This window comes from Ornithorhynchus anatinus, chromosome 2 (assembly GCF_004115215.2).
Source record: "Ornithorhynchus anatinus isolate Pmale09 chromosome 2, mOrnAna1.pri.v4, whole genome shotgun sequence".
Classification (NCBI taxonomy): domain Eukaryota; kingdom Metazoa; phylum Chordata; class Mammalia; order Monotremata; family Ornithorhynchidae; genus Ornithorhynchus; species Ornithorhynchus anatinus.
The window spans coordinates 89,972,850-89,996,103 of NC_041729.1; the positions used below are offsets into that span (position 1 = coordinate 89,972,850).

The window sequence follows — 23,254 nt, forward strand, 5'->3', positions numbered from 1 at the left end:
GTGGGTTGAATATCGTGTGTTTAAATCGTACAGGTCCAAGTGGGAAGGAGATGCAGAAGAGAGGGGGAATAGGGGAAATGGAAGCTCAGTCTGTCCAGAACCTGCCCCCTCATGAAAAACCCCCAACTGTTGCCCATCCATCTCCGCATCAGACAGCAACTCCTTACCATCAGCTTTAAGGTACCAGGCAGTTCTCCCTCTCCTACCTGACCTCACTGATCACCAACTACAACTCAACCCATGTACTTCATTCACTCCACTTGCACCGATTTCCTCTCTCTCCGTATCTTGATCTTGTCTATCCTGCCGCTCACCCACCCTGAGGCCTAGAACTCCCTCCCCGCTCATATCCGAGAGTCCACTGCTCTCCCCGTCTTCAAAATCATCCTAAATCACGTCTCTTCCAAGAGGCCTTCCCAGAAGAAGTCCTAGCCATCATCCCCTCTGCGTCTCATTCATTCAATCGTATTTATTGAGTGCTTACTGTGTGCAGAGCCCTGTACTGAGCATCTGGGGTACAGTACAACAATAAACAGACACATTCCCTGCCCACAACGAACTTATGATCTCGAGGGATATTTGTTAAGCGCTTACTAGATATTTGTTAAGAGCTTACTACGCTTGGGAGTCAGAGGGCATGGGTTCGAATCCCGGCTCTGCCACTTGTCAGCTATGTGACTGTGGGCGTCACTTCACTTCTCTGTGCCTCAGTTCCCTCATCTGTAAAATGGGGATTAACTGTGAGCCTCACGTGGGACAATCTGGTTACCCTGCAGCTCCCCCAGCACTTAGACCAGTGCTCTGCACATAGTAAGCGCTTAAGAAACACCAACATTATCATTACTAAGCGCTGGGGAAGATACAAACAAATCAGGTCGGACACAGTCCCTGTCCCACATGGGGCTCACTGTCCCAATCCCCATTTTACAGATGAGGTAACTGAAACACAGAAAATAATAATAATGATTGTGGTGTTTGTTAAGCAGCGCTTACTATGTGCCAAGCACTTTACTAAGCGTTGGGGAAGATACAAACAAATCAGGTTGGACACAGTCCCTATCCCACATGGGGCTCACAGTTTCAATCCCCTGTTCACAGATGAGATAACTGAAGCACAGAGAAGTGAAGTGACTTGCCCAAGGTCACCCAGCAGTCAAGTGGCAGAGTCCGGATTATAACCCATGACCTTTGACTCCCAGGCCCATGCTCTATCCACCGTGCCATGTCTCCTGTGCACTTGGCAATGTACCCCATAAACATTTTGATATCCATCCCAGCCTCCCAGTGCTTATAATAATAATGTTGGTATTTGTTAAGCGCTCACTATGGGCCGAGCACTGTTCTAAGCGCTGGGGTAGATACAAGGCAATCAGGTAGTCCCACATAGGGCTCACAGACTTCATCCCCATATTACAGATGAGGGAACTGAGGCACAGAGAAGTTCAGTGACTTGCCCGAGGTCACACAGCTGACAAGTGGCGGAGCTGGGATTAGAACCCATGACCTCTGACTCCCAAGCCCGGGCTCTTTCCACTGAGCCACGCTGCTTCTCATGTAACCCTTCTTATACTCTACTATTTCCCCAGTCCGTAATCATTTTAATATTTATCTCTTCCTGTCAACTTTAAGCTTCGCTTGTGGGCAAGGGTGAAGTTTACCAACTCTGTTTTATTTTATTACTTCCCCAAGTGCTTAGAACAGGCCTCTGCACACAGTAAGTGCTCAGTAAATACCACTGAGTGATTGATAGGAAAGTCTCTTGGAGATATGATTTTAGCAGGGTTTTGATGTGGACTGTGGGATACGACGGGAGAAGGATATTAATTGGGGATGTTCTTTTCAGAAAGTAAGCACCCCAGTTTATTACTCTAAATCAGACATATTCAGGTATAGAAAAACAGGAGATCATGGGTAGACCGTATCAGCTGAAGAAATCTTTGTGAAAATGTGTCTTTGAGGCCACAGAGAGAAGTTGTGTACAAGAGAAATGATCTTGTAAAAGGTGAAATCAAAGTGGTTTGAAGGAAAACTTTGATAATATCTGTAAATTAGAATTTCCGGACATATTCAGCTTAGTACTGTGAGGCTTTCAGAGTAGTGAAATGGAATTATTTTCTTACATTAACGCTGTGCTGATGCTTTCCCTGGGGAAAATCAATCAGTGGTATTTATTGAGCACTTAATATTTGAAAATATGTACCCTCCCACCCCCCAAATCTCTTAATACTATCGCAGGATAGTCTGTCTTTGAACTGCAGCACTTCAACTCTCAGGAGCTACCTCAAAGCAAACGTAGGATGTCAGTATATGAATGATGTGGAGGGGACAAGATAGGGTTCACGTTCTTTCTGGCTTTTAGGAATATGCGAACACACCCGTCATTTCTCTCACACAGTTATCGCCATTCTCATTAAACCAGTCGATGAAGTCCCTGCTTCGTGTGGGTGCCCTGTATTAGATGCTTGGAGAACCTCCATGTGACATAATCCCTGATTTCAAGGCATATGTAGGAATGCAGTCAATCCGTGGTATTTGAGTGTACGCCATTAGTATGCACTGTACTAAACAATTGGAAAAGTTTAATACAATATAGTGGGTAGATTATGGGCCCTACCCTCAAGGATCTTACAGTCTAGAGAAGCAGCGCGGCTTAGTGGAAAGAGCACGGGCCTGGGAGTCAGAGTTCATGGCTTCTAATCCAGGCTCCACCACTTGACAGCGGTGTGACTTTGGGCAAGCCACTTAACCTCTCTGTGCCTCAGTTACCTCATCAGTTAAATGGGGATTAAGACTGTGAGTCCCACGTGGGGCAACCTGCTAACCTTGTGTTTGGAAAGTAATAATAATGTTGGTATTTGTTAAGCGCATACTATGTGCCGAGCACTGTTCTAAGCGCTGGGGTAGATACAGGGTAATCAGGTTCTTGATTCTATTTAGTCTTGATTCTATTTAGTTGCCTTGATTCTATTTAGTTGCCATTGTTTTTACGAGATGTTCTTCCCCTCGACTCTATTTATTGCCGTCGTTCTCGTCTGTCCGTCTCCCCCGATAAGACCGTAAGCCCGTCAAAGGGCAGGGACTGCCTCTGTTGCCGACTTGTTCATTCCAAGCGCTTAGTACAGTGCTCTGCACATAGTAAGCGCTCAGTAAATACTGTTGAATGAATGAATGAAAGGTTGTCCCACGTGAGGCTCACAGTCTTCATCCCCATTTTACAGATGAGGGAACTGAGGCACCGAGAAGTTTAGTGACGTGCCCAAACTCATACCGCTGACAAGTGGCGGAGCTGGGATTTGAACCCGTGACTTCTGACTCCCAAGCCCTGGCTCTTTCCACTGAGCCACGCTGCTTCTCTACCATACGGCAATGAAGAGAGACAGCCCCTGCCCACAAGGGGTTTACAGTCTAGAAGGGAGGGAGACAGGCATCGATACGAGTAAACTGGCATCGGTATAAATAAATAGAATTCTAGATATATACATATATACATAAGGGCTGGGCGGTGGGGAGAGAGGAGGAGAGCAAAGGGAATGAGGCGAGGCGATGTGGAAAGGAGGGGGACCTGAGGAACAGGGGGCTCAGTCTGGGAAGGTGTCTTGGAGGAGGTGCGCCACTGGGCAGCGGGCAGGTCATGGGTGACTTTAAAGAGAGCAGTTTCAGTAGCAGCGGGGCTCAGTGGCAAGAGCCCGGGCTTGGGAGTCAGAGGTCATGGGTTCGAATCCCAGATTGGCCACTTGTCAGCTGTGTGACTGTGGGCAAGTCACTTCACTTCTCTGTGCCTCGGTTACCTCATCTGTAAAATGGGGATGAAGACTGTGAGCCTCACGAGGGACAACCTGATTCCCCTGTATCTACCCCAGCGCTTAGAACGGTGCTCTGCACATAGTAAGCGCTTCACAAATACCAAGATTATCATTATTAGAATGGAGGAGAGTTGAGGGCAGATTGCACGGGTAGAATAGGATTCTCAAGCAGACTCTCTTTTGCTTCCCATTCTTCTACCTTCAATTGCCCAGTAAACTTGTTGGATTTGTTAATGCATAAAAACTCTTGTGGAAACTGAATGAAATTAATAATTTTCCCCAATGAAAATTTGAGGAGAAATTTTAAATGGAAAATTGTAGTGGAAGCATTGCCTCCAGACTCGTCGTAGGCAGGGAACATGTCTACCAGCTCTGTTGTATTGTACTTTCCCAAGTGCTCAGTACAGTGCTCTGCACACAGTTAGCAATAATATAATTGATTTTCCTCATGTTTATGGAAATAATTATTTAGAAGATAACATTTTTCTGCCTGCCCTCTCTCTCTTCCCCCCCACCCCTTCTTGCTCCAGTTCTAGTGAAAGTCTGGAAATGATAATAATAATAATAATAATAATGATGGCATTTGTTAAGCCCTTACTGTGTGCCAAGCACTATTCTAAGAGCTGGGGTAGTTACAAGGGAATTAGGTTGCCTCACATTGGGCTCAGAATCTTAATCCCCATTTTTCAGATGAGGTAACTGAGGCACAGAGAAGTGAAGTGACTTGCCCAAAGTCACACAGCTGCCAAGTGAAGCAGCGTGGCTTAGTGGAAAGAGCCTGGGCTTGGGCATCAGAGGTCATGGGTTCTAATTCCTGCTCCACCACTTGTCTGCTGTGTGACCTTGGGTAAATGACTCACTTCTCTGTGCCTCAGTTACCTCATCTGCAAAAATGGGGATTAAAAAAAAAAAAGTGAGCCCCACGTGGGACAATCTGATTATCCTGTATCTACCCCAGTGCTTAGAACAGTGCTCTGCACATAGCAAGCGCTTAACAAATGCCATAACAACAACATAACAAGTGTCCACACACTTAAAACCTCAAAAAGTTAATCTGGAAAGTGTTTATTCCCAACCTTTCTGGGTGAATGGGATTTATCTGTACAGTGCGTGTTGCTTGATGCGGTAGAAAAGACTCCTGGATTATTTAAAATCCATCATTAAAAATAATTTTTTACCTATCCCTAGGCCCAGTGGAAAGAGCATGGGCTTTGGAGTCAGAGGTCATGGGTTCAAATCCCGGCTCTGCCACTTGCCAACTGTGTGACTGTGGGCAAGTCACTTCACTTCTCAGTGCTTCGGTTCCCTCATCTGTAAAATGGGGATTAAGACTGGGAGCCCCACGTGGGGCAACCTGATTCCCCTGTGTCTACCCCAGCGCTTAGATCAGCGCTCTGCTTAACAAAAGTAAGCGCTTAACAAAAATACCAACATTATTATACACTTTTTAAGATCCGATCCTGGCCCAAAGAGGAAGGAATGATGGAATGATGCAAGAGCCAGCCACTCGGGGGAGCCAAATTACCTGAAAATGAACATAAAAGATGACTTCTCTCAAGGGATACCGAGTAGCTCCAGCGATTCGCCCAGTATTTGCTGAAAGTAAAGTTGCAGAATCAATCAATCAATCAATCAGTGGTATTTATTGAGCCCTTGCAGTGTTACAGAGCTCTGAACTAAGCACTTGGAAAAATCCAATGCAATGGAATTGGTAGAAACGATCCCTGATAATAATAATAATAATAATGGCATCTGTTAAGCGCTTACTATGTGCCAAGTAATAATAATAATGTTGGTATTTGTTAAGCGCTTACTATGTGCAGAGCACTGTTCTAAGCGCTGGGGGAGACACGGGGGAATCAGGTTGTCCCACATGGGGCTCACAGTCTTAATCCCCATTTTACAGATGAGGTAACTGAGGCCCAGAGAAGTGAAGTGACTTGCCCACAGTCACACAGCTGACAAGTGGCAGAGCTGGGATTCGAACTCATGACCTCTGACTCCAAAGCCCACGCTCTTTCCACTGAGCCAAGCTGCCAAGTACTCACGAGAACCTTAGAAACAAAGGGACAATTGTCCTAGGAACAATCATTTCAAATATGTTGAATTTTTGTTTGATTTTTGTTTCTTACAGGAGGAGGCAGACGTTAAAATAGATTAGGGATAGGGGAAATAGTAGAGTATGAGAATTCATTCATTCACTCAATTGTATTTATTGAGCGCATCCGGTGTGCAAAGCACTGTAATAATAATGATGATGATGATGATATTTGTTAAACACTTACTATGTGCAAAGCACTGTTCTAAGCATTGGGGGGATACAAGATGATCAGGTTGCCCCACGTGGGGTAAATCCCCATTTTACAGATGAGGTAACTGAGGCACAGAGAAGTGAAGTGACTAGCCCAAAGTCACACAGCTGACAAGTGGCAGAGCTGGGATTAGAACCCATGACCTCTTGACTCCCCAGCCCGGACTCTTTCCACTGAGCCATGCACTCGGGAGAGTACAGTGCAACAGACAGACACATCCCCTGCCCACAATGAGCTCACAGCCTAGAGATTGAGATAGACATTAATCTATATAATTAAATAAATTACCGATATATCCATATGTGCTGTGGGGTTGGGAGGGAGAGTGAAGGAGGGGAGCAAGTCAGGGCTACACAAAAGGGAGTGGAAGAAGAGGAGAAGGGGTCTTAGGGAAGGCTTCTTGGAGTAGGTAAACAGACAAATTTTGTGCCCACATTGAGCATCCAGAATATTTACAAAAATGCTCTGGCGAGTATCAGAATGCTTAAGCTTTTTTTTTTTTTGGTTTTTTTTGTATTTGTTAAGTGCTTACTATGTGCCGAGCACTGTTCTAAGCTCTGGGGTGGACACAAGGGAATCAAGTTGTCCCACCTGGGGCTCACAGTCTTAATCCCCATTTTACAGATGAGGTAACTGAGGCACCGAGAGGTTGAGTGACTTGCCCCAAGTCACACAGCTGACAAGTGGCCGAGCCGGGATTCGAACCCATGACCTCTGACTCCAAAGCCCTTGCTCTTTCCGCTGAGCCACACTGCTTCTCTGTGCAGCCAAGTGCACAGGTGATACAGAATTAATGTTAATGTTGGTATTTGTTAAGCGCTTACTATGTGCCGAGCACTGTTCTAAGCGCTGGGGTAGACACAGGGGAATCAGGATGTCCCACGTGGGGCTCACAGTCTTCATCCCCATTTTACAGCTGAGGGAACTGAGGCACAGAGAAGTGAAGTGACTTGCCCACAGTCACACAGCCGACAAGTGGCAGAGCTGGGATTCGAACTCATGAACTCTGACTCCAAAGCCCACGCTCTTTCCACTGAGCCACGCTGCTAAGGCAGATAGGAGAAATTTAGGGTTTAGGATTAGGGGTGGGAGGAGAAGGTCAAATGGAGGTGTTAGAATTTGAGAGGAGGCTGGGTGTCTCCTCTTGAGATACTGCAGGGAGGAATAGGAGAGTTTAAGAGGGGATCAGGAGGATGGAAAAACACCTTCAATGATGCGTGAGTAATCGCAAAACACGTCGTTCAGTAAGAGCATTAAATGCTGTAGTTACTTGTACCGGTAAGTATTTTCTTCGCTCTGTAGTTCATTTTCATTCGGTCAGTTCCTTATTGGGTCTATCCTTTTGGTTTGACATTTTGAAATTACATTTGCATGTCCCCAGAATAGTTTGTTGGGACCCGAATCGACAGGATTTTCAGGTCTCGTTTTCTCTGAACTATATATAATTCACAGTGTACCTAATAGTTCCACGTACGCAATGGATTTACAGTAAATGTTTAATGATGATGTCGATCAACTTTTTACTGCATGCCATCTGTGAACGTGGGGCTGCGCTGGGCTATGTATTAGTTAGTCATTGTTTATATTCTTTAAAAATAATTTTTCTAGTGTCCCCCGGCAGGCGAACCATTTTAGGTAATATACCAGACCATACTTTTGAATCCTTATATTTTTCCCCCAAATTGCAAATCCATCATTATTTAAAAGGAAAAAAAAGTACCGTAGATGCCTATCAGTACATTAAAGAGCCTGTTTTTTAACTCATATGAAGGTGTGTCATAAGGTATTTGAGAATAAGAATAGTTGGTGCTAAGAACAATCAATTCAAATATTTTGAATTTTTGTTTGATTTTTCTTTCTTTCTAATAGTTAAACTGGTATGACTTGTTGATTAAACGACAGAAAACTCCCGTGTTTACTTGAGTTGTACCTGTTGCCTGAATTTATAGACCGTGCGAGTAAAAATATAGTTTCTAACAAAGTTCTTCACATGTCTTTTGAATTTCAAAAGTTAGTTGTTGTTTATCGTCTACTGCCATTAGATAGAAAGATTTCTTCAGTAAGATGTATTTCGCAATTAGATTGAAATCTCTCTCAAGAGCCATCAACGTAATTTGTTTTTCCACTACTTCTTCATAATTTATTCTTATTTATCATGACTGCACATTTATATTTTGAAATTTGAGGTTAACTGGATGAGGGTTGGAATGAGTGTGTTCTACTAAATAAAGCAGCAAATCTAGTTTTCTGTAGAAGTAGTGAATGGTAAAATGTATGTGGTTCTCAATAAAACTACTCTCTATAAATTTTCAGTCTTTTATGGGCCAGAGGTATTGTCTTTGATCTGAACATTCTTAACTAGAAAATATCTATCAGCCTGTAGTCTTTTGTATAGTTCACCATCTCCCTAGATAGTACACAGGTAATAATCAATGAAGCAGTGTAGTCTAGTAGAAAAAGCGTAGACCTGGGAGTCAGAGGACTTGGATTCTAATCCCAGCCCCACCACTTGTCTGCTGTGTGACCTTGGACAAGTCACTTAACTTCTCTGTGCCTCAGTTACCTCATCTGTAAAACAGGGATTAAATCCTAATCCCTCCTTCTTAGATGGTGAGTCCTATGTGGAACAGGGACTGCCCAGCTGAATTTTCTCATATCTACCCCAGCGCTCAGTTCAGCGCTTGACGTAAAGTAAGCACTGAACAAATGTCATGGAAAAATGAAATGAGCATTCATTTAAATTTGCTCATCTTTACATCGTTCTCCTTGTGTGAATGCATATTTGCAAGTCTCTTAAAATAAGGAGTTAAAATAATATTGCTTTCATTTTTATCAATTATTAACAAAGGCTTCTGTTTTCGCCATTGTTATGTAGTATCACATTATAGCAGTAAAAAGCATAGGATCTTGGTGGGTTGCGCTTTTTTTTTTAACTAGAATTTAGGTTTTGGCTGTTCATCAGTTGCACTTGGTATGTAGAATTGGATTTAGTTTTCATTCTGATAACATAAAAAGTAAAACATCCCATTAAAAAATAGAGTAAGAGCACATTTTATTCATTATTCAAAAAAGCAAAAAAAGGGCATTTGTAAGATGTCATCTATTTTTTAAACAACAAAAACCTTCCAGATTTACTTGAACTTGTACCTGATTCTTGAATTTGTAGAACATGCGAGTGAAAAATAAAGTTTCTAACTTGAAGGGCTTCAAATGTCTTCAATAGCCAAGAATAGGAAATAACTGCCATTTACTTTGTCACTGACTGCCCTAAGAAGCAGGCTTTTAAGGTAACATGTCCTACTCCTGTGCATTTATTTGGCCGATCATTCTCGGTCTCCTACGCTGGAGCCTCCTCCCCCTCCCATCCTTTAACTGTGGGAGTTCCTCAAGGGTCAGTTCTTGGCCCTCTTCTGTTCTCCATTTACACTCACTCCCTCGGTGAACTCATCCGCTCTCACGGCTTTGACTACCATCTCTACGCAGATGACACGCAGATCTACATCTCCGCCCCCGTCCTCTCCCCCTCCCTTCGGGCTCGCATCTCCTCCCGCCTCCGGGACGTCTCCACCTGGATGTCGACCCGCCACCTAAAACTCAACATGAGCGAGACTGAGCTCCTCATCTTCCCTCCCAAACCCGGTCCGCTCCCAGACTTCTCCATCACCGTGGATGGCACGACCATCCTTCCCGTCCCGCAGGCCCGCAATCTCGGCGTCATCCTTGACTCGTCCCTCTCGTTCACCCCACACATCCTATCCGTTACTGAGACCTGCCGGTTTCACCTCTACGATATCGCCAAGATCCGCCCTTTCCTCTCCACCCGAACGGCTACCTTACTATTACGGGCTCTCGTTATATCCCGGCTAGACTACCGTGTCGGCCTTCTCTCTGACCTCCCTTCCTCCTCTCTCGCCCCGCTCCGGTCTATTCTTCACTCCGCTGCCCGGCTCATCTTCCCGCAGAAACGATCTGGGCGTGTCACTCCCCTTCTTAAACAACTCCAGTGGTTGCCCATCGACCTCTGCTCCAAACAAAGACTCCTCACTCTAGGCTTCGAGGCTCTCCATCACTTTGCCCCTTCCTACCTCTCCTCCCTTCTCTCTTTCTACCACCCACCCCGCACGCTCCGCTCCTCTGCCGCCCACCTCCTCGCCGTCCCTCGGTCTCGCCTATCCCGCCGTCGACCCCTGGGTCACGTCCTCCCGCGGTCCCGGAACGCCCTCCCTCACCTCCGCCAAACTGATTCTCTTTCCCTCTTCAAAACCTTACTTAAAAATCACCTCCTCCAAGAGGCGTTCCCAGACTGAGCTCCTCTTCCCCCTCTACTCCCTCTGCCATCCCCCCTTTACCTCTCCGCAGCTAAAGCCTCATCTTCCCCTTTTCCCTCTGCTCCTCCACCTCTCCCTTCCCCTCCCCACAGCACCGTACTCGTCCGCTCAACTGTATATATTTTCGTTACCCTATTTATTTTGTTAATGAATTGTACATCGCCTCGATTCTATTTAGTTGCCATCGGTTTTTACGAGATGTTCTTCCCCTCGACGCTGTTTAGTGCCATTGTTCTCGTCTGTCCGTCTCCCCCGATTAGACCGTAAGCCCGTCAAACGGCAGGGACCGTCTCTATCTGTTGCCGACTTGTTCATCCCAAGCGCTTAGTACAGTGCTCTGCACATAGTAAGCGCTCAATAAATACTATTGAATGAATGAATGAAAGTTTCTGTGTTCAATAACAGATGAAAATATAAAGCTTTCAATAATTTAACTTCAGTAACATTTTATGTCTACAATCCTCTATTTCCCTAGGATACCTAATGGCTTAGTAGATACTATTTGTTGATGGAGGTCAGGGTGAAGAGCTCTTCATATATGTAGATAGATATACATAGAGCTAATTTGGTCTGATTCACTAGTGATTCTGTAGTGCACCATTGACTAGGTTTTTGAGTAGTCCTTTTGCAATGATTCTGCCCAGAATCTTGTCAGAATGGAAAGCAGAGGAAGATTCCCCTGTAGTTCCCACTGTCATCTCTCCTTTCTTTGTGCAGATGGCGCTGATTGTGATGGCTTTTTGAGGTGCTGTGGCATTTCCTCAGTGATCCTTATGTTGAAGAAAAATTCATGCAACTAGATGAGGATTTGCTCCTCTTCTTGCCCATAGATTTCTGCAGAAATGCCTTCAGATATGGGTGCTTCTCCATTTTCCTTGACTGCAGAGATGTCTTTCAAATCAGGGTCCTACCCAAATCTTTGAGATATGCATGTATTTACATGTCATTTTCTTTGAGACCTATTCTTCTTCCTAGAATTCCATAATGCACGCAAAGTAAATCAGAGCAGAGGCCAGTGTACCTTAAATCGTACCCCTTGGTGTAATCTAACAGTATCTCCCTACCTGTTCCTTGGCTTGCCTCCCTTTCGGCACTTGCTTTAGTCTTGAATAGTGCTTGACTATTGTCATTTATCCCCAAGCGTGTATTGTACTATACTCTAAGGAGTTAAGCAAGGGGCTGTGGATGGTGTCATGCAAACCATCACCATTCAGTCAACCAGTGGTATTTTTTGAGGGCTAACTCTGTGCGGAGCACTGTATTAAGCAGTTAGGAAAGAGTACAGTAGAATAAGTAGACATGGTCTTTGCCCTCAAGGAGCTTACAATCACCACTACAACAAAAACAACTCAATCACATGTCCTGCTAGCGATAGGACCTACCTATCTCCTGTTGACCATTCATCTGAGCATTGCTCAGTCCACTGGCAAGAAGGGCAGAAAAACTGCACTCCTGTTTTCAAAAAGTGTGCAAGAGGGATGCTGTCAATTCATTCATTTATTCATTCATTCGATCATATTCATTCAGCACTTACAGTGCGCAGAGCACTGTACTAAACGCTTGGAAAGTACAATTAATAATGGATGCATTCTCATCTTTCAACCACAGAACAATTCTACTATTTGTATTGGACAGTATATTTTATCGGTGCGCATGGGACATACAAAAAAGTATAAGATGTAATCTTTGCCTTCGCAGGCAAGTCAACATACTTGGATGAAACAGTAGTTGAAGGCAGTTACCAACACCTTTATGGAATTGTTTAAAAGACCATGAGAGTACACACACACATCATCCATTGCTGACAAGGCTGATTTGCTCCTCACCTAAACTCAGCACTCATTTACTGGAAAAAATATATAGATTAATAGTATAATATAATTTTCTTTTAGCTTTACACCTTGAGGTAAAATCGACTGTGTAGTGAACCAGTGGATTATCTGTTACCTGGAAGTCTTGCACTTAGTTTAACCTTTTCTGTTTGTCATTTATCCTATTGGTTTATCTTTCATTTTATATCGATAACTTCCTGACTGTTTTCTCTTACTGCTTCACAGGAATTGAAGTGGCCAGACTAGATGAGTCTTTTACTGATATTCCTTACTCATATAAGAACTCTAAAATATATACGAGTGGAAAGAGTGTGAAAATAACTCTAAAAGTCCACTGGCATTTCTGAATAAAGTCTTTTCTTTTTTATTTGTTTGTCTGGTAGTCTTTTAGGATAAAATAGTATGAGAAACTTGTTCTTGAGAATCATTTTTGTATCAAATTTTGAGGTGCAAGCAGCTGTAGTAATACCAATAATAATATAATCACCTTGAATTTACATGGGGCCTTTCTCATTAATCGTAAACATTGCCTATAGTTACATAGCATAGCAGAAGAAACTTTGAAGCAAGGTGCCTGAGTCCCAGCCCCATTTTCTTTCCATTAGACCAAGTTGCTTCTAAGGGAGAAATAGAATATAATTTCAGCATCAAAAAAGAGACTTTGTTACTTTCAGCATCTCACTGACTAGAGGCATTCTAGAATCAATGGCAGGACAGTCCTATGGATTTTTATTTTTAAATGCACATTTTGATGTAAAGATAAAATTATAATTTTGCCATCAAGCACATTTCTTCCAGGAACCTCAGAGTATTGTACGGACACGCTCATCCTTTTATTTTTTTTCTCTCCCTCTTCACTAAATAGGTAGCAAAAGTGTTTCATCATTTTATTGATGCTGTAAATAAGGCTAAAAGAGATAATGTGATTTTTTTCAGAGACACAAAGTGGATGGATAAAGATTTCGGGTATCTAGATTCTGGCTATACTTAGGTGATGGCAAAGTAGCCTCTTAGCAAATGAGCAAATGAATTAACTAGTGCTTAGAGGAATGGGCACAATGATGTGTTTGTCATATTGTCTGCTATCTCTGTTGTATTGAACACTCCCAAGCATTTAGTACAGTGCTCTGAACATAGTAAGTGCTCAATAAGTACCACTGACTGGTACTGAAGGGATGTGGCTCAATGGAAAGAGCCCGGGTTTGGGAGTCAGAGGTCGTGGGTTCTAAACCCGGCTATGCCACTTGTCAGTTGTGTGACCTTGGGCAAGTCGCTTAACTTCTCTGGGCCTCAGTTCCCTCATCTGTAAAATGGGGATGAAGACTGTGAGCCCCACTTGGCACAACCTCATTCCCTTGTATCTACCCCAGCGCTTAGAACAGTGCTCGGCACATGGTAAACGCTTAAAAAATACTAACATTATCATTATTATTATTACAGAAGCCTCCTAGTTGGCAATCAGTGAGTCAGCGTGGCTCAGTGGAAAGAGCACGGGCTTTGGAGTCAGGGCTCATGAGTTCGAATCCCAGCTCTGCCACTTGTCAGCTGTGTGACTGTGGGCAAGTCACTTAACTTCTCTGTGCCTCAGTTCCCTCATCTGTAAAATGGGGATTAAGACTGTGAGCCCCACGTGGGACAACCTGATTCCCCTATGTCTACCCCAGCGCTTAGAACAGTGCTCGGCACATAGTAAGCGCTTAACAAATACCAACATTATTATTATTATTAAGTCGAGTCATATGGATATTCATTCATTCAATAGTATTTATTGAGCGCTTACTATGTGCAGAGCACTGTACTAAGCGCTTGGGATGAACAAGTCGGCAACAGATAGAGACAGTCCCTGCCGTTTGACGGGCTTACGGTCTAATCGGGGGAGACGGACAGACAAGAACGATGGCACTAAACAGCGTCAAGGGGAAGAACATCTCGTAAAAACAATGGCAACTAAATAGAATCAAGATATCTGGCTGGGGCAGCTTTGATCTGTATGAAGCAGCATGGATGTGGGTTCTAAACCCGGCTCTGCTACTTGTCTGCTGTGGCTCAGTTACCTCATCTGTAAAATGGGGATTAAGCCTATGAGCCCCAAGTGGAACAGGGAATGTGTCCAGCCTGATTACCTTGTATCTTCCCCAGTGCTTAGAACAGTGCTTGGCATATAGTAAGCACTTAGCAAATACGATTAATAATGTGGGTATTTGTTAAGCGCTTACTACGTGCAAAGCACTGTTCTAAGCGCTGGGGTAAACACAGGGGAATCAGGTTGTCCCACGTGGGGCTCACAGTCTTAATCCCCATTTTACAGATGAGGGAACTGAGGCACAGAGAAGTTAAGTGACTTGCCCACAGTCACACAGCTGACAAGTGGCAGAGCCGGGATTCGAACTCATGAGCCCTGACTCCAAAGCCCATGCTCTTTCCACTGCGCCATGCTGCTTCTCATAGTATTATTATTATTATTGCATCTTCCAAGATTCCCAGGAATATACTGGGCCGGTTAGGTTGGATCGGGTTCAAGTATGTTCCTCACGGCCTCCTCCTCCCTCATCCCTCCAGCCGCACCGTACCATAGGTAGCCTCTCCCTCCTCATTTTGGTTAGTTTTGGACCAGAGGAGTCCTGGCATGGTGACTAAAGTGCTGTTAATATCTGTATTATTGTTCTTCAGATTACAGGTTGTATAGAGGTCCCTGGTACCGTAGAGTCTATACTCCACTGCAGCTAGCTGCATAATCACCTCATTATTCCTCTGAAATGAATTCCGGGCCATTCTGATTCTACTTGGCATTCATTCAATAGTATTTATTGAGCGCTTACTATGTGCAGAGCACTGTACTAAGCGCTTGGAATGAACAAGTCGGCCACAGATAGAGACAGTCCCTGCCGTTTGACGGGCTTACGGTCTAATCGGCGTGGCTCAGGGGCCGGCTCAGCTCTTAGATACTGCATTCTGACTGGGAGGCTGGCTCTAGGATAAATTAGGCCTAGATTCCGGACTTCAGAATAAACTTTCCGTTTGGCCCTTACCAGTCGATCAGTCAGTTGTATTTATGAATGCTTTCTGTGCGTAGAGCACTGTACTAAGTGCTTGAGAGAGGGCAATATAATGAGCGCTTGGGAAAGGGCAGTATAATGGAATTAGTAGACACGTTCCCTGCCCCCGAAAAACTTACAGTCTAGGCAGGGAGACCAGAGAGCAATATAGATAAATAAATTATGGCTATGTATATAAGGCTGAGAAAGGGGTGAAGAGGGGGTGCAAAGCCATATGCGAGGGCAATGCAGAAGAGAGTGGGAGAAGAGGAAATGAGGGCCTAGTCAGGAGGTCTCTTGGAGGATATGTGACGTTTGTTCCCTTAGGATGTGGATGGACTTTCATCCACAAAAATTACCGAATTGTTGAAACAGGTATCTCCGATGGACTTGGCCCTGATAGAGGTTTTATTCTCTGTCTGTATCAGGTTGTCCCAGTTCTTTCTCTTTATATGGAGGTTCGGGCACAGAATTTTTGAATGTACTTCTAATACAAGCTTTTTTGCTTGGAAATTAAACAGTTCATTACTTTATGTGGGCCGAGACAAAAAGGAAAATAGGAGTTTTCATATTTTTCGGTTCACAAAATATTATGCAATAAATATGTGCTTCTTGCCTCCTGCAAGTTCAAAAGACTTTTTTCCCTTTTATTTGTGTTCTCTTCCTAGCTTGACACCTTTAGAAGTGATCTTGATCTAGGTAAAGGATCTGGAAATGATGAGGTAATTATCAACACTATCTACCATCCCAAGAAGAGCCTGGGCTTCACCAAAAACAAACCAAGAGAAGAAAGCTCAGTGGCTGATAAAGCAAACATCGATGTCATCAGTGGAGAAGAAAACAAGCAAATCAAGACAAACAAGAAGAAAAAGAAAACAGTATTGCAAGAACAATTTAATGAGGAGGAAAATGCACATAAAACTTTACAGGAGAGTTTTGAAAGGAAGATTAATGATGACTCCCCCAAAGCCCGCAGAAGTAAATCACAGTCAGGTGCACCTCATCCACAAGGTGACAAGATAAAAAATGCCTTGCCAGAAGTGAGAGTTATAACTGAATTAGATGAGGAAGAACAGTTAATTCAAGCCTATGAGCTGCAAGTGGCTGAGGATGAGGCAAATGCAATTAGAAGGAAAATAAGGAAGAAACTTAAAGAACAGATGTCTGAATTTTCCACTGATGTTCAAAGTCATGAGGTTGTATTGAAAAATGAAGTAGGAAAAAAAAAGAAAAAGAAAAAAGAAATTCCTCTAACATCTGAAGCCGAGACAAGGTACAGCGGTGATAAATTATGACTTCTGCCAGAACTGTGAGAATGTTTCAAAGTCTTAGGCTGGTGGAATGATTTAATTTTGAAAAATGTGTCTAATATGAAACAACTTCCAATATCCATGTTTTCATAAATTCCTTTTAAATGATATTCCCTTTATATGTAAATATTGCCTTCTGAACTTTCGCTAAAACAATCTTGTAGCATATCAGCATATGTGAGGCAAACATTAATTTTTTGCAAATTGAGTTGATTGAATAGTATCAAGGAAAGGATATTAGTAATTATCCCCATTTTGGAGACGTTGTTGCTCTGCCTAGGCAGAGTATGTCCCTACTCTCACTCCCCGCTCAAGCCATTTCTGCCCCTTATCAGCAGGAGCAAACCCCCAGATGAAAATATCCAAATTCAGAATATGTCTGAATGGATCTGATATGGGAAGAGGGTCCACATCTCACTTCCAGGGAGGCGCCTCCACCCGGGTGTGGTGATTTTGTGGAAGAGTGGGTCCTTTCGTGTCCTGGTAGCAGTTGTTACCCTGTACTCAACTCATGGCTTCAGCTACCATCTCTGTGAGGATAATCCCCAAATCTGCCTCACTAATCCTGACCTCTCTCACCAGCTGCAGTCTCACATCCCTTCTTGTCCACAAGACATTTCCACATGGATGCCCCACAAGGCCTAAACTCAAAATGATGAATATTGAATTCCTCTTCTTCTCTCCCAAATCCTCTCTTTCACCTAACTTTCCCCTCATATTTGACACCACCTCCACCTCTATGTCTCTGAAGCCCGTGATACTGATATTATCCTTGACTCCTTGATCTCTTTCTACTTCCGCATTCGGTCTGTAACTTAATTCTGTCCGTTTCTCCTCCAGGGTATTTCTTGGGGCTGTCCTCTTTTTCTCCATCTAAATGGCCACGTCCCTGGATGTGACAAGGCACTTTTCATATCCCGGATACTGTTCCAGCCTCTTCGCCAGCCTCCCTACCTCTAACCCCTCCCCTCTGCAGTTTTTGCTTCACCCGCCTCTTGGATCATCTTTCTAATCTGTCATTCTGCACACATCTCTCCACTCCTTAGAATCTTTCCGTGATTACCTATTTTCTCCAGCTCAATAGAAACTCCTGACGTTTGGCTTTAAGGCAATATCTCAGCTCCTCTCTCTTCTCAGCCTCCACTTAGACTCTCCATTCTTCCCAGACTCATATTCTCTTTGTGCCTCATGACCTATCTCTCTCATTCATTGTCGTATCTATTGAAAGCCTACTGTGTGCAGAACACTGTACTAAGCTCTTAGGAGAGTACAGTATAACAATAGTCAGACTCATTCCCTGCCCACAACAAGCTTATAGTTGAAGTTCCAATCCCTAGCTCATGCCCTTCCTCCTACCTAGAACTCCCTCTCCCTTCAAATCCAGAATACTACAGCTGTCCCCGTCTTCAGAGCCTTTCTGAAATCCCTCCTACTCCAGGAGTCTTTTCCCTATCATTTATCTTCTCCTCAGACTAAATCCTCCCACCATCATCTTAGAACTTTTACCCCTTGTAGGCATTTTTAAACTCAACCCCATTGTAGAGTACAGTGTATGCTAAATTTATTTCTGTTGGCCACTCTAGTTGTAAATATTTCATGCCTGTTTTATGTTTAATTTATTTTGTTCTTTAAAAGTTTGGGTGGTTTTTTTGTTTTAATTTAGCCAAGACTTAACATTATGAATTTTTTAAGCTTTAGCATAACAAAATTTTAATTATATTTCACCAGGATTATTTGGGAGATTTTTCTATTTTTAATAAAAATGGAAATGATTTTCAAAAGTTTATTTTCTGCTCTTGAGAAATTTCTCATGTCTTTATTTTTATTTATTAATTTCAGTCAGCAATACTTTCTGAATGTTTATGCTTTGCAGAACACTATTTTTAACACCTGGAAGAAAACAATAGGGTTAAAAGATGTGATCCCTGCCTGCTCTTAAGGAGTTTACAATATATGAGGGTAAATGGAAGAAAAATGCTGTAGTTAACAGCAATTTCCAAAACTCTATAATATACGCTAGCACCCGCTATTATACTTCTTATTAAAAATGTTTAACCTAGCATCATGAAGATACTTAATGCTATTTTATGAGGAAAAGTAAGTACTGTGTTACATTACAGTGCAATGTCCCTCTCTGAACTGCAACAAATTCCAGTTGAAGATAATTTCAATAAAAAGAAGTCCTTAGAGGGAGTGCCTGCATCAGTTTTCAGTCAGAATGATGAAATGAAGACAGAAGAACAAAGCACAGAAGATGACATAAAACTGCCAACACCTAAAGCAAGGAAGGCAGCAAAGAAATCCAAAAGAGGTTTGTGATTTAAAAGTCAATTCAATTTAGATAACTTTGCCAGTAGTCAAGGAGCCAAAACATAATATAAGTAAGAAGAAATTGGAAACCCTTATGTACAGTATATTTTATCCTTATTCTCTTTTAGCACACATGCATGTTTCTGCACCTATGAAACCTGCATTTTTAATAATTTTGCCAATTTGGGCAAAGTTTCTGTGTTTAAAACAATATCACTGTATTTTGCCAAAAGTGTCAAGCCTATACCTGTTGCTGTGTTTTTTCTCTGTTTTCCTTTCTTTGGGTTTTTTGGCTTATAAAGTTGAGAAATGAATGACTCTCACATGAACAATAGATGATTCCTTCCATAACTGGAAAGTAATAACTCATGTTTTTGAACATCAATCAGATTTGTTCTTTCTACAATTCTATAAATTTATTACCGTTTTTCTTTTTAGGGATACCAAAAATGTCATTCAATCTGCCCAAAATACGTGGCCTTTCATATTCAAATTTATGTTAGTAGAAACTTATAATTTTCTTCCACTCTTATAGTTTCAGAAGATAACACAAAGGACACAAAACCCAGCAAAAATATTATCCAAGAAGCGACAAGACCAGAGGTTTCAACTCAGTCCAAGTGTGGATTTGATGATTCCCACGTTCTGGGAATCTATATTCATCGAACTGATCGACTTAGAACAAATTTTCTGATTTCTCATCCTATGGTAAAAATCCATGTGATTGATCAAAATACAGGAACGTATGTCAAGAAAGAACATAGGTAATTGAATTTTGTAAATTCCAGACCCACGGTGCTGCAGGTGTATACGTGCTTAAGAGATCATTATATGAATGTGTATATATTTAGACCGCATCTCTTCCACAATAATGATCTTTGACTGGCATACCAGTCCTTCTTTACCCTTCTGAAACTTAAAAATGTACTCTAAGAAGAAATTGTTTTCTTTGGTGCTACTGTTGCCTTTAAATAGCAATCGGGACTGACTTGGGAAAAGTATGGGAGTGGATTAGACTGGAAGTTCTTTGAGTAGGGGTTTTTAAAGTGTGGCTTTCTTCATTTCAGAGCTTTCAGTCTCCAGACCCTGGTAGGGCATAGAGCCCAGAACCTGGACAGATGGGTTTAATGTTTAATGTAACTATTAACTCAGCTGGGGATTTGGGGCAAATCATTTTACCCCTTTGAGTTCCCATTTCTTTATAAAATTGGCATAATTAATTGTTTCCCTTATGGTCTGCCAACCTGTACTCTTTCCAGAGAAGTTATGATTGTAATTATGGTATTTGTTAAGCACTTATTATATGTCAAGCACTGTACTAAGCTCTAACATAGATACTAGATAATCAGGTTGGACACAGTCCCCATCCCATGTACAGCTCACAGTTTAAGTAGAAGGAAGTGCGGTTTAATCTGCAATGTACAGATGAGGAAACAGACACAGAAAAGTGAAGTGACTTGCCCAAGATTCCTCAGGAGAAAAGTGGTGGAGCTGGCATTAGGACCCAGATCCTTTGGCCCTGAGGCCCTTGTCCTTTCCAGTAGGCTAATGCTGCCTCCCAAGATAGTATTTCTAGTGGTAATTGTAGATTCAATAACTGTTACTTATTTTCAAGCTTTGAGGTTCTGGAACTAATACAGTTTTTTGCCTTTTGAACTTCTGTGATTTCTGATTGCATATTTAAAATTACTGCCATATATAGAATTCATTTTATAAATTATAAAGTTTGTTTCCTAAATTTGTTCTTGCTGAATTGGACTATCCAAGCGCTTAGTACAGTGCTCTGCACACAGTAAGCGCTCAATAAATATGATTGAATGAATGAATTTTTCTTTGCTCAATCCTTAGTGATATTATGAGGCTTTCCAAACCCTGCAATGTGTTTTTCATAACAGTAACCGGGCAGTTTCATCTTTTTATGAACAAGAGGGAGTTGAACATATTCTTCCTATTATGACCCAACCATATGATTTTAAATACTTCAAGTCAAGACTTCCAGAATGGGAGGAACAAATTGTGTTTAATGAGCGTCTTAATTATTTCCTCCAAGAATCCGAAGACAGCCCGATAGTCATCCTGTTTTTTGAGGTACAAATTCACTGTTCTTACGGCATTTCATGCTGTTTTCTCAGTTTAACTGCATACTCTCATTCCTGGTTGTATATACTACAAATAGTAATTTGCCATTTTTGTGGTGCAGTGGGAGTTTGAGGAAGACAGCCAGACTATAACTGTAACTGTATAATCTGGTTACTCTGACCGAACTAAAATGTTTTCTACTACATGAAGGTGGACGTGATTTTCGTCTCCATGAGACATCTGTTCCAGTCTTCTCTCCATTCCCATACAGCTGAGCAGCAGTTTCAGATGCATTTGTGATTCAAAATAAGTTTAGAGGATTGATTGATTGTTTACATTTTCTGAATTATGAAAAGCATCTACAAGATGAGTACCTCAAGACAAATTTTTTTCCAACCTCATTATTTCATCTGTGGTTTTGGGACTAGTTGTGTTGTGTATCTTCCAGTAAATGTGTTTGATTTTTAGATTATAGTAGCAGATCTTCGAAGTTCACATGAAAATTTTTACTTCAACAAGTTTACTTTGTTACCAAATTTAGATCCTAGCTATGAATATTAGACTGTAAGCCCATCAAAGGGCAGGGACTGTCTCTATCTGTTACTGATTTGTACATTCCAAGCGCTTAGTACAGTGCTCTGCACATAGTAAGTGCTCAATAAATACTATTGAATGAATGAATATATGGTTTATTCTGATGAAAAGGGAATTATATTACATTTCAGATCAGAATATGAATCTTTTCATTCAGTCATATTTACTGAACGCCTACTAGGTGCAATGCACTGTACTAATGATAATGGCACTATGGTCTGAGACCCACAGGGGCCTCCTAAACTAAGAAGGGAGAGGAGTTAGGGGAAGGACACTTGTACCAAAAAACTGAAAAATGATAAAAAACTCAATACAATGAGAGAACATGGAAAACCAAAAAAGCCCACTAAATCTGCAGTACATTATGACTAAAGGAGCAATTTTCAGATTTTTCACCATTCCCACAGTCCAATCCAGAGTTCAGCAGTTCCAGCCTTGTAAAAGCTTTAAAGGTTTGAAAAGTGTCAAAGAGCTGCCCCTGTCTGCCCTGATTCTGCCCCTGTCTGCCCTGATTCAGCAGCACAGGACCAGACCCCTAAGGGAAAAGGGGTGAACTATCTCTCCCGCAATAACTGTTACTATGAATAATTGTGGTATCTGTGGAGTGTCTTATTGTGCCAAGCCCTTTGCTAAGCGCTGGGATAGATACCAGATAATAAGGTCCGATGCATTCCCTCTCCTATATAGGGCTCACAGTCTAAGTAGGAAGGAGAACAGGTATTAAATGCCCATTTTACAGATGAGGAAACTGAGGCCCAGAGAAGCTAAATATCTTGCCCAAGGTCACACAGCAGGCATATGACAGAGCCTTAATTAGAACCCAGGTCCTCAGACTCCCAAGCACATTTCCACTAGGACACGCTTATGGAGAGAAGTTGCCCAGGCTGTGTGCTGTTTGCTGCTGCTGCCTGCACAAAACTGCACCCCGAGATTTAGCTGTGATATTTAAAATGGAAGGTACATTGAATTATTTTATAAGAAATTTTTGGGGTCTGTGATTTCAGTCAATGCATTCACATCCCAAACCAGATCTACACTCCAATGCAGTTGTGCAGTATTTAACTTGTTTAAAACGGTCTTGCAGATGACGTGTTTGCTCACTCAATTATGTGTGGTATTTTTCAGGTAATCAGCAAATAATTTTAATTAGAGTTCTTATGTTAATGTTGGGAGATGTGATCTGGAAAAAAAAAATAATTTGTTATTGCTTCTGTACTCACTTGCGAGGCTGCTTTAAAACATGTGAAAAGAGCTTTTTAAACTAAAATGTTGAAATTTTGGTCATCTAACGCATTCAGAACTAATATTTGCAAGCCTTTATATTTACAGATACTTGATTTCTTAAGCATGGATGAAGCTAGAGCCAACTCTGAAGTTCAAGTCCAAGAAAGTGGTTTTCGCAAAATTGCCTGGGCATTTTTGAAGGTAAAAATGTTCAAAATGAATGAAAATTAGCTGCTAGACTTTTTGTCCTAAAGGTAGTGGACAAAATAAAATTTCCCCACATCTCTACTAATAATACTGAATAGGGTATTAAATGCTTGCTAGGAGTCAAATAATTGTGCTAAAAGCTGAGGTAGAGTTGACATTTCTGGGGCTTCTCAATCAAATAATAGTATTTATTGAGCGCTTTCTGCATGCAGAGCACTGT

At 42.1% G+C, this 23,254-nt stretch overlaps 1 protein-coding gene across 6 annotated transcripts in view; it reads left to right on the forward strand.

Moving 5' to 3' along the window:
- The window catches only part of AHI1 (Abelson helper integration site 1), a 248,316-nt gene that overhangs the window by 25,370 nt on the left and 199,692 nt on the right, over positions 1-23,254 (forward strand). For all 6 annotated transcript variants that reach the window (XR_003754689.2, XM_039911176.1, XM_029052155.2 and 3 more), the window contains exons 4-8: positions 15,979-16,583; positions 18,741-18,931; positions 19,466-19,694; positions 20,826-21,018; positions 22,933-23,028. Coding sequence is in view for 5 of the 6 variants with exons in the window: in XM_039911176.1 (XP_039767110.1) it covers positions 15,979-16,583; positions 18,741-18,931; positions 19,466-19,694; positions 20,826-21,018; positions 22,933-23,028 (1,314 nt within the window). In the remaining variant the exon portion in view is untranslated. The remainder of the gene's footprint in view (positions 1-15,978; positions 16,584-18,740; positions 18,932-19,465; positions 19,695-20,825; positions 21,019-22,932; positions 23,029-23,254) is intronic.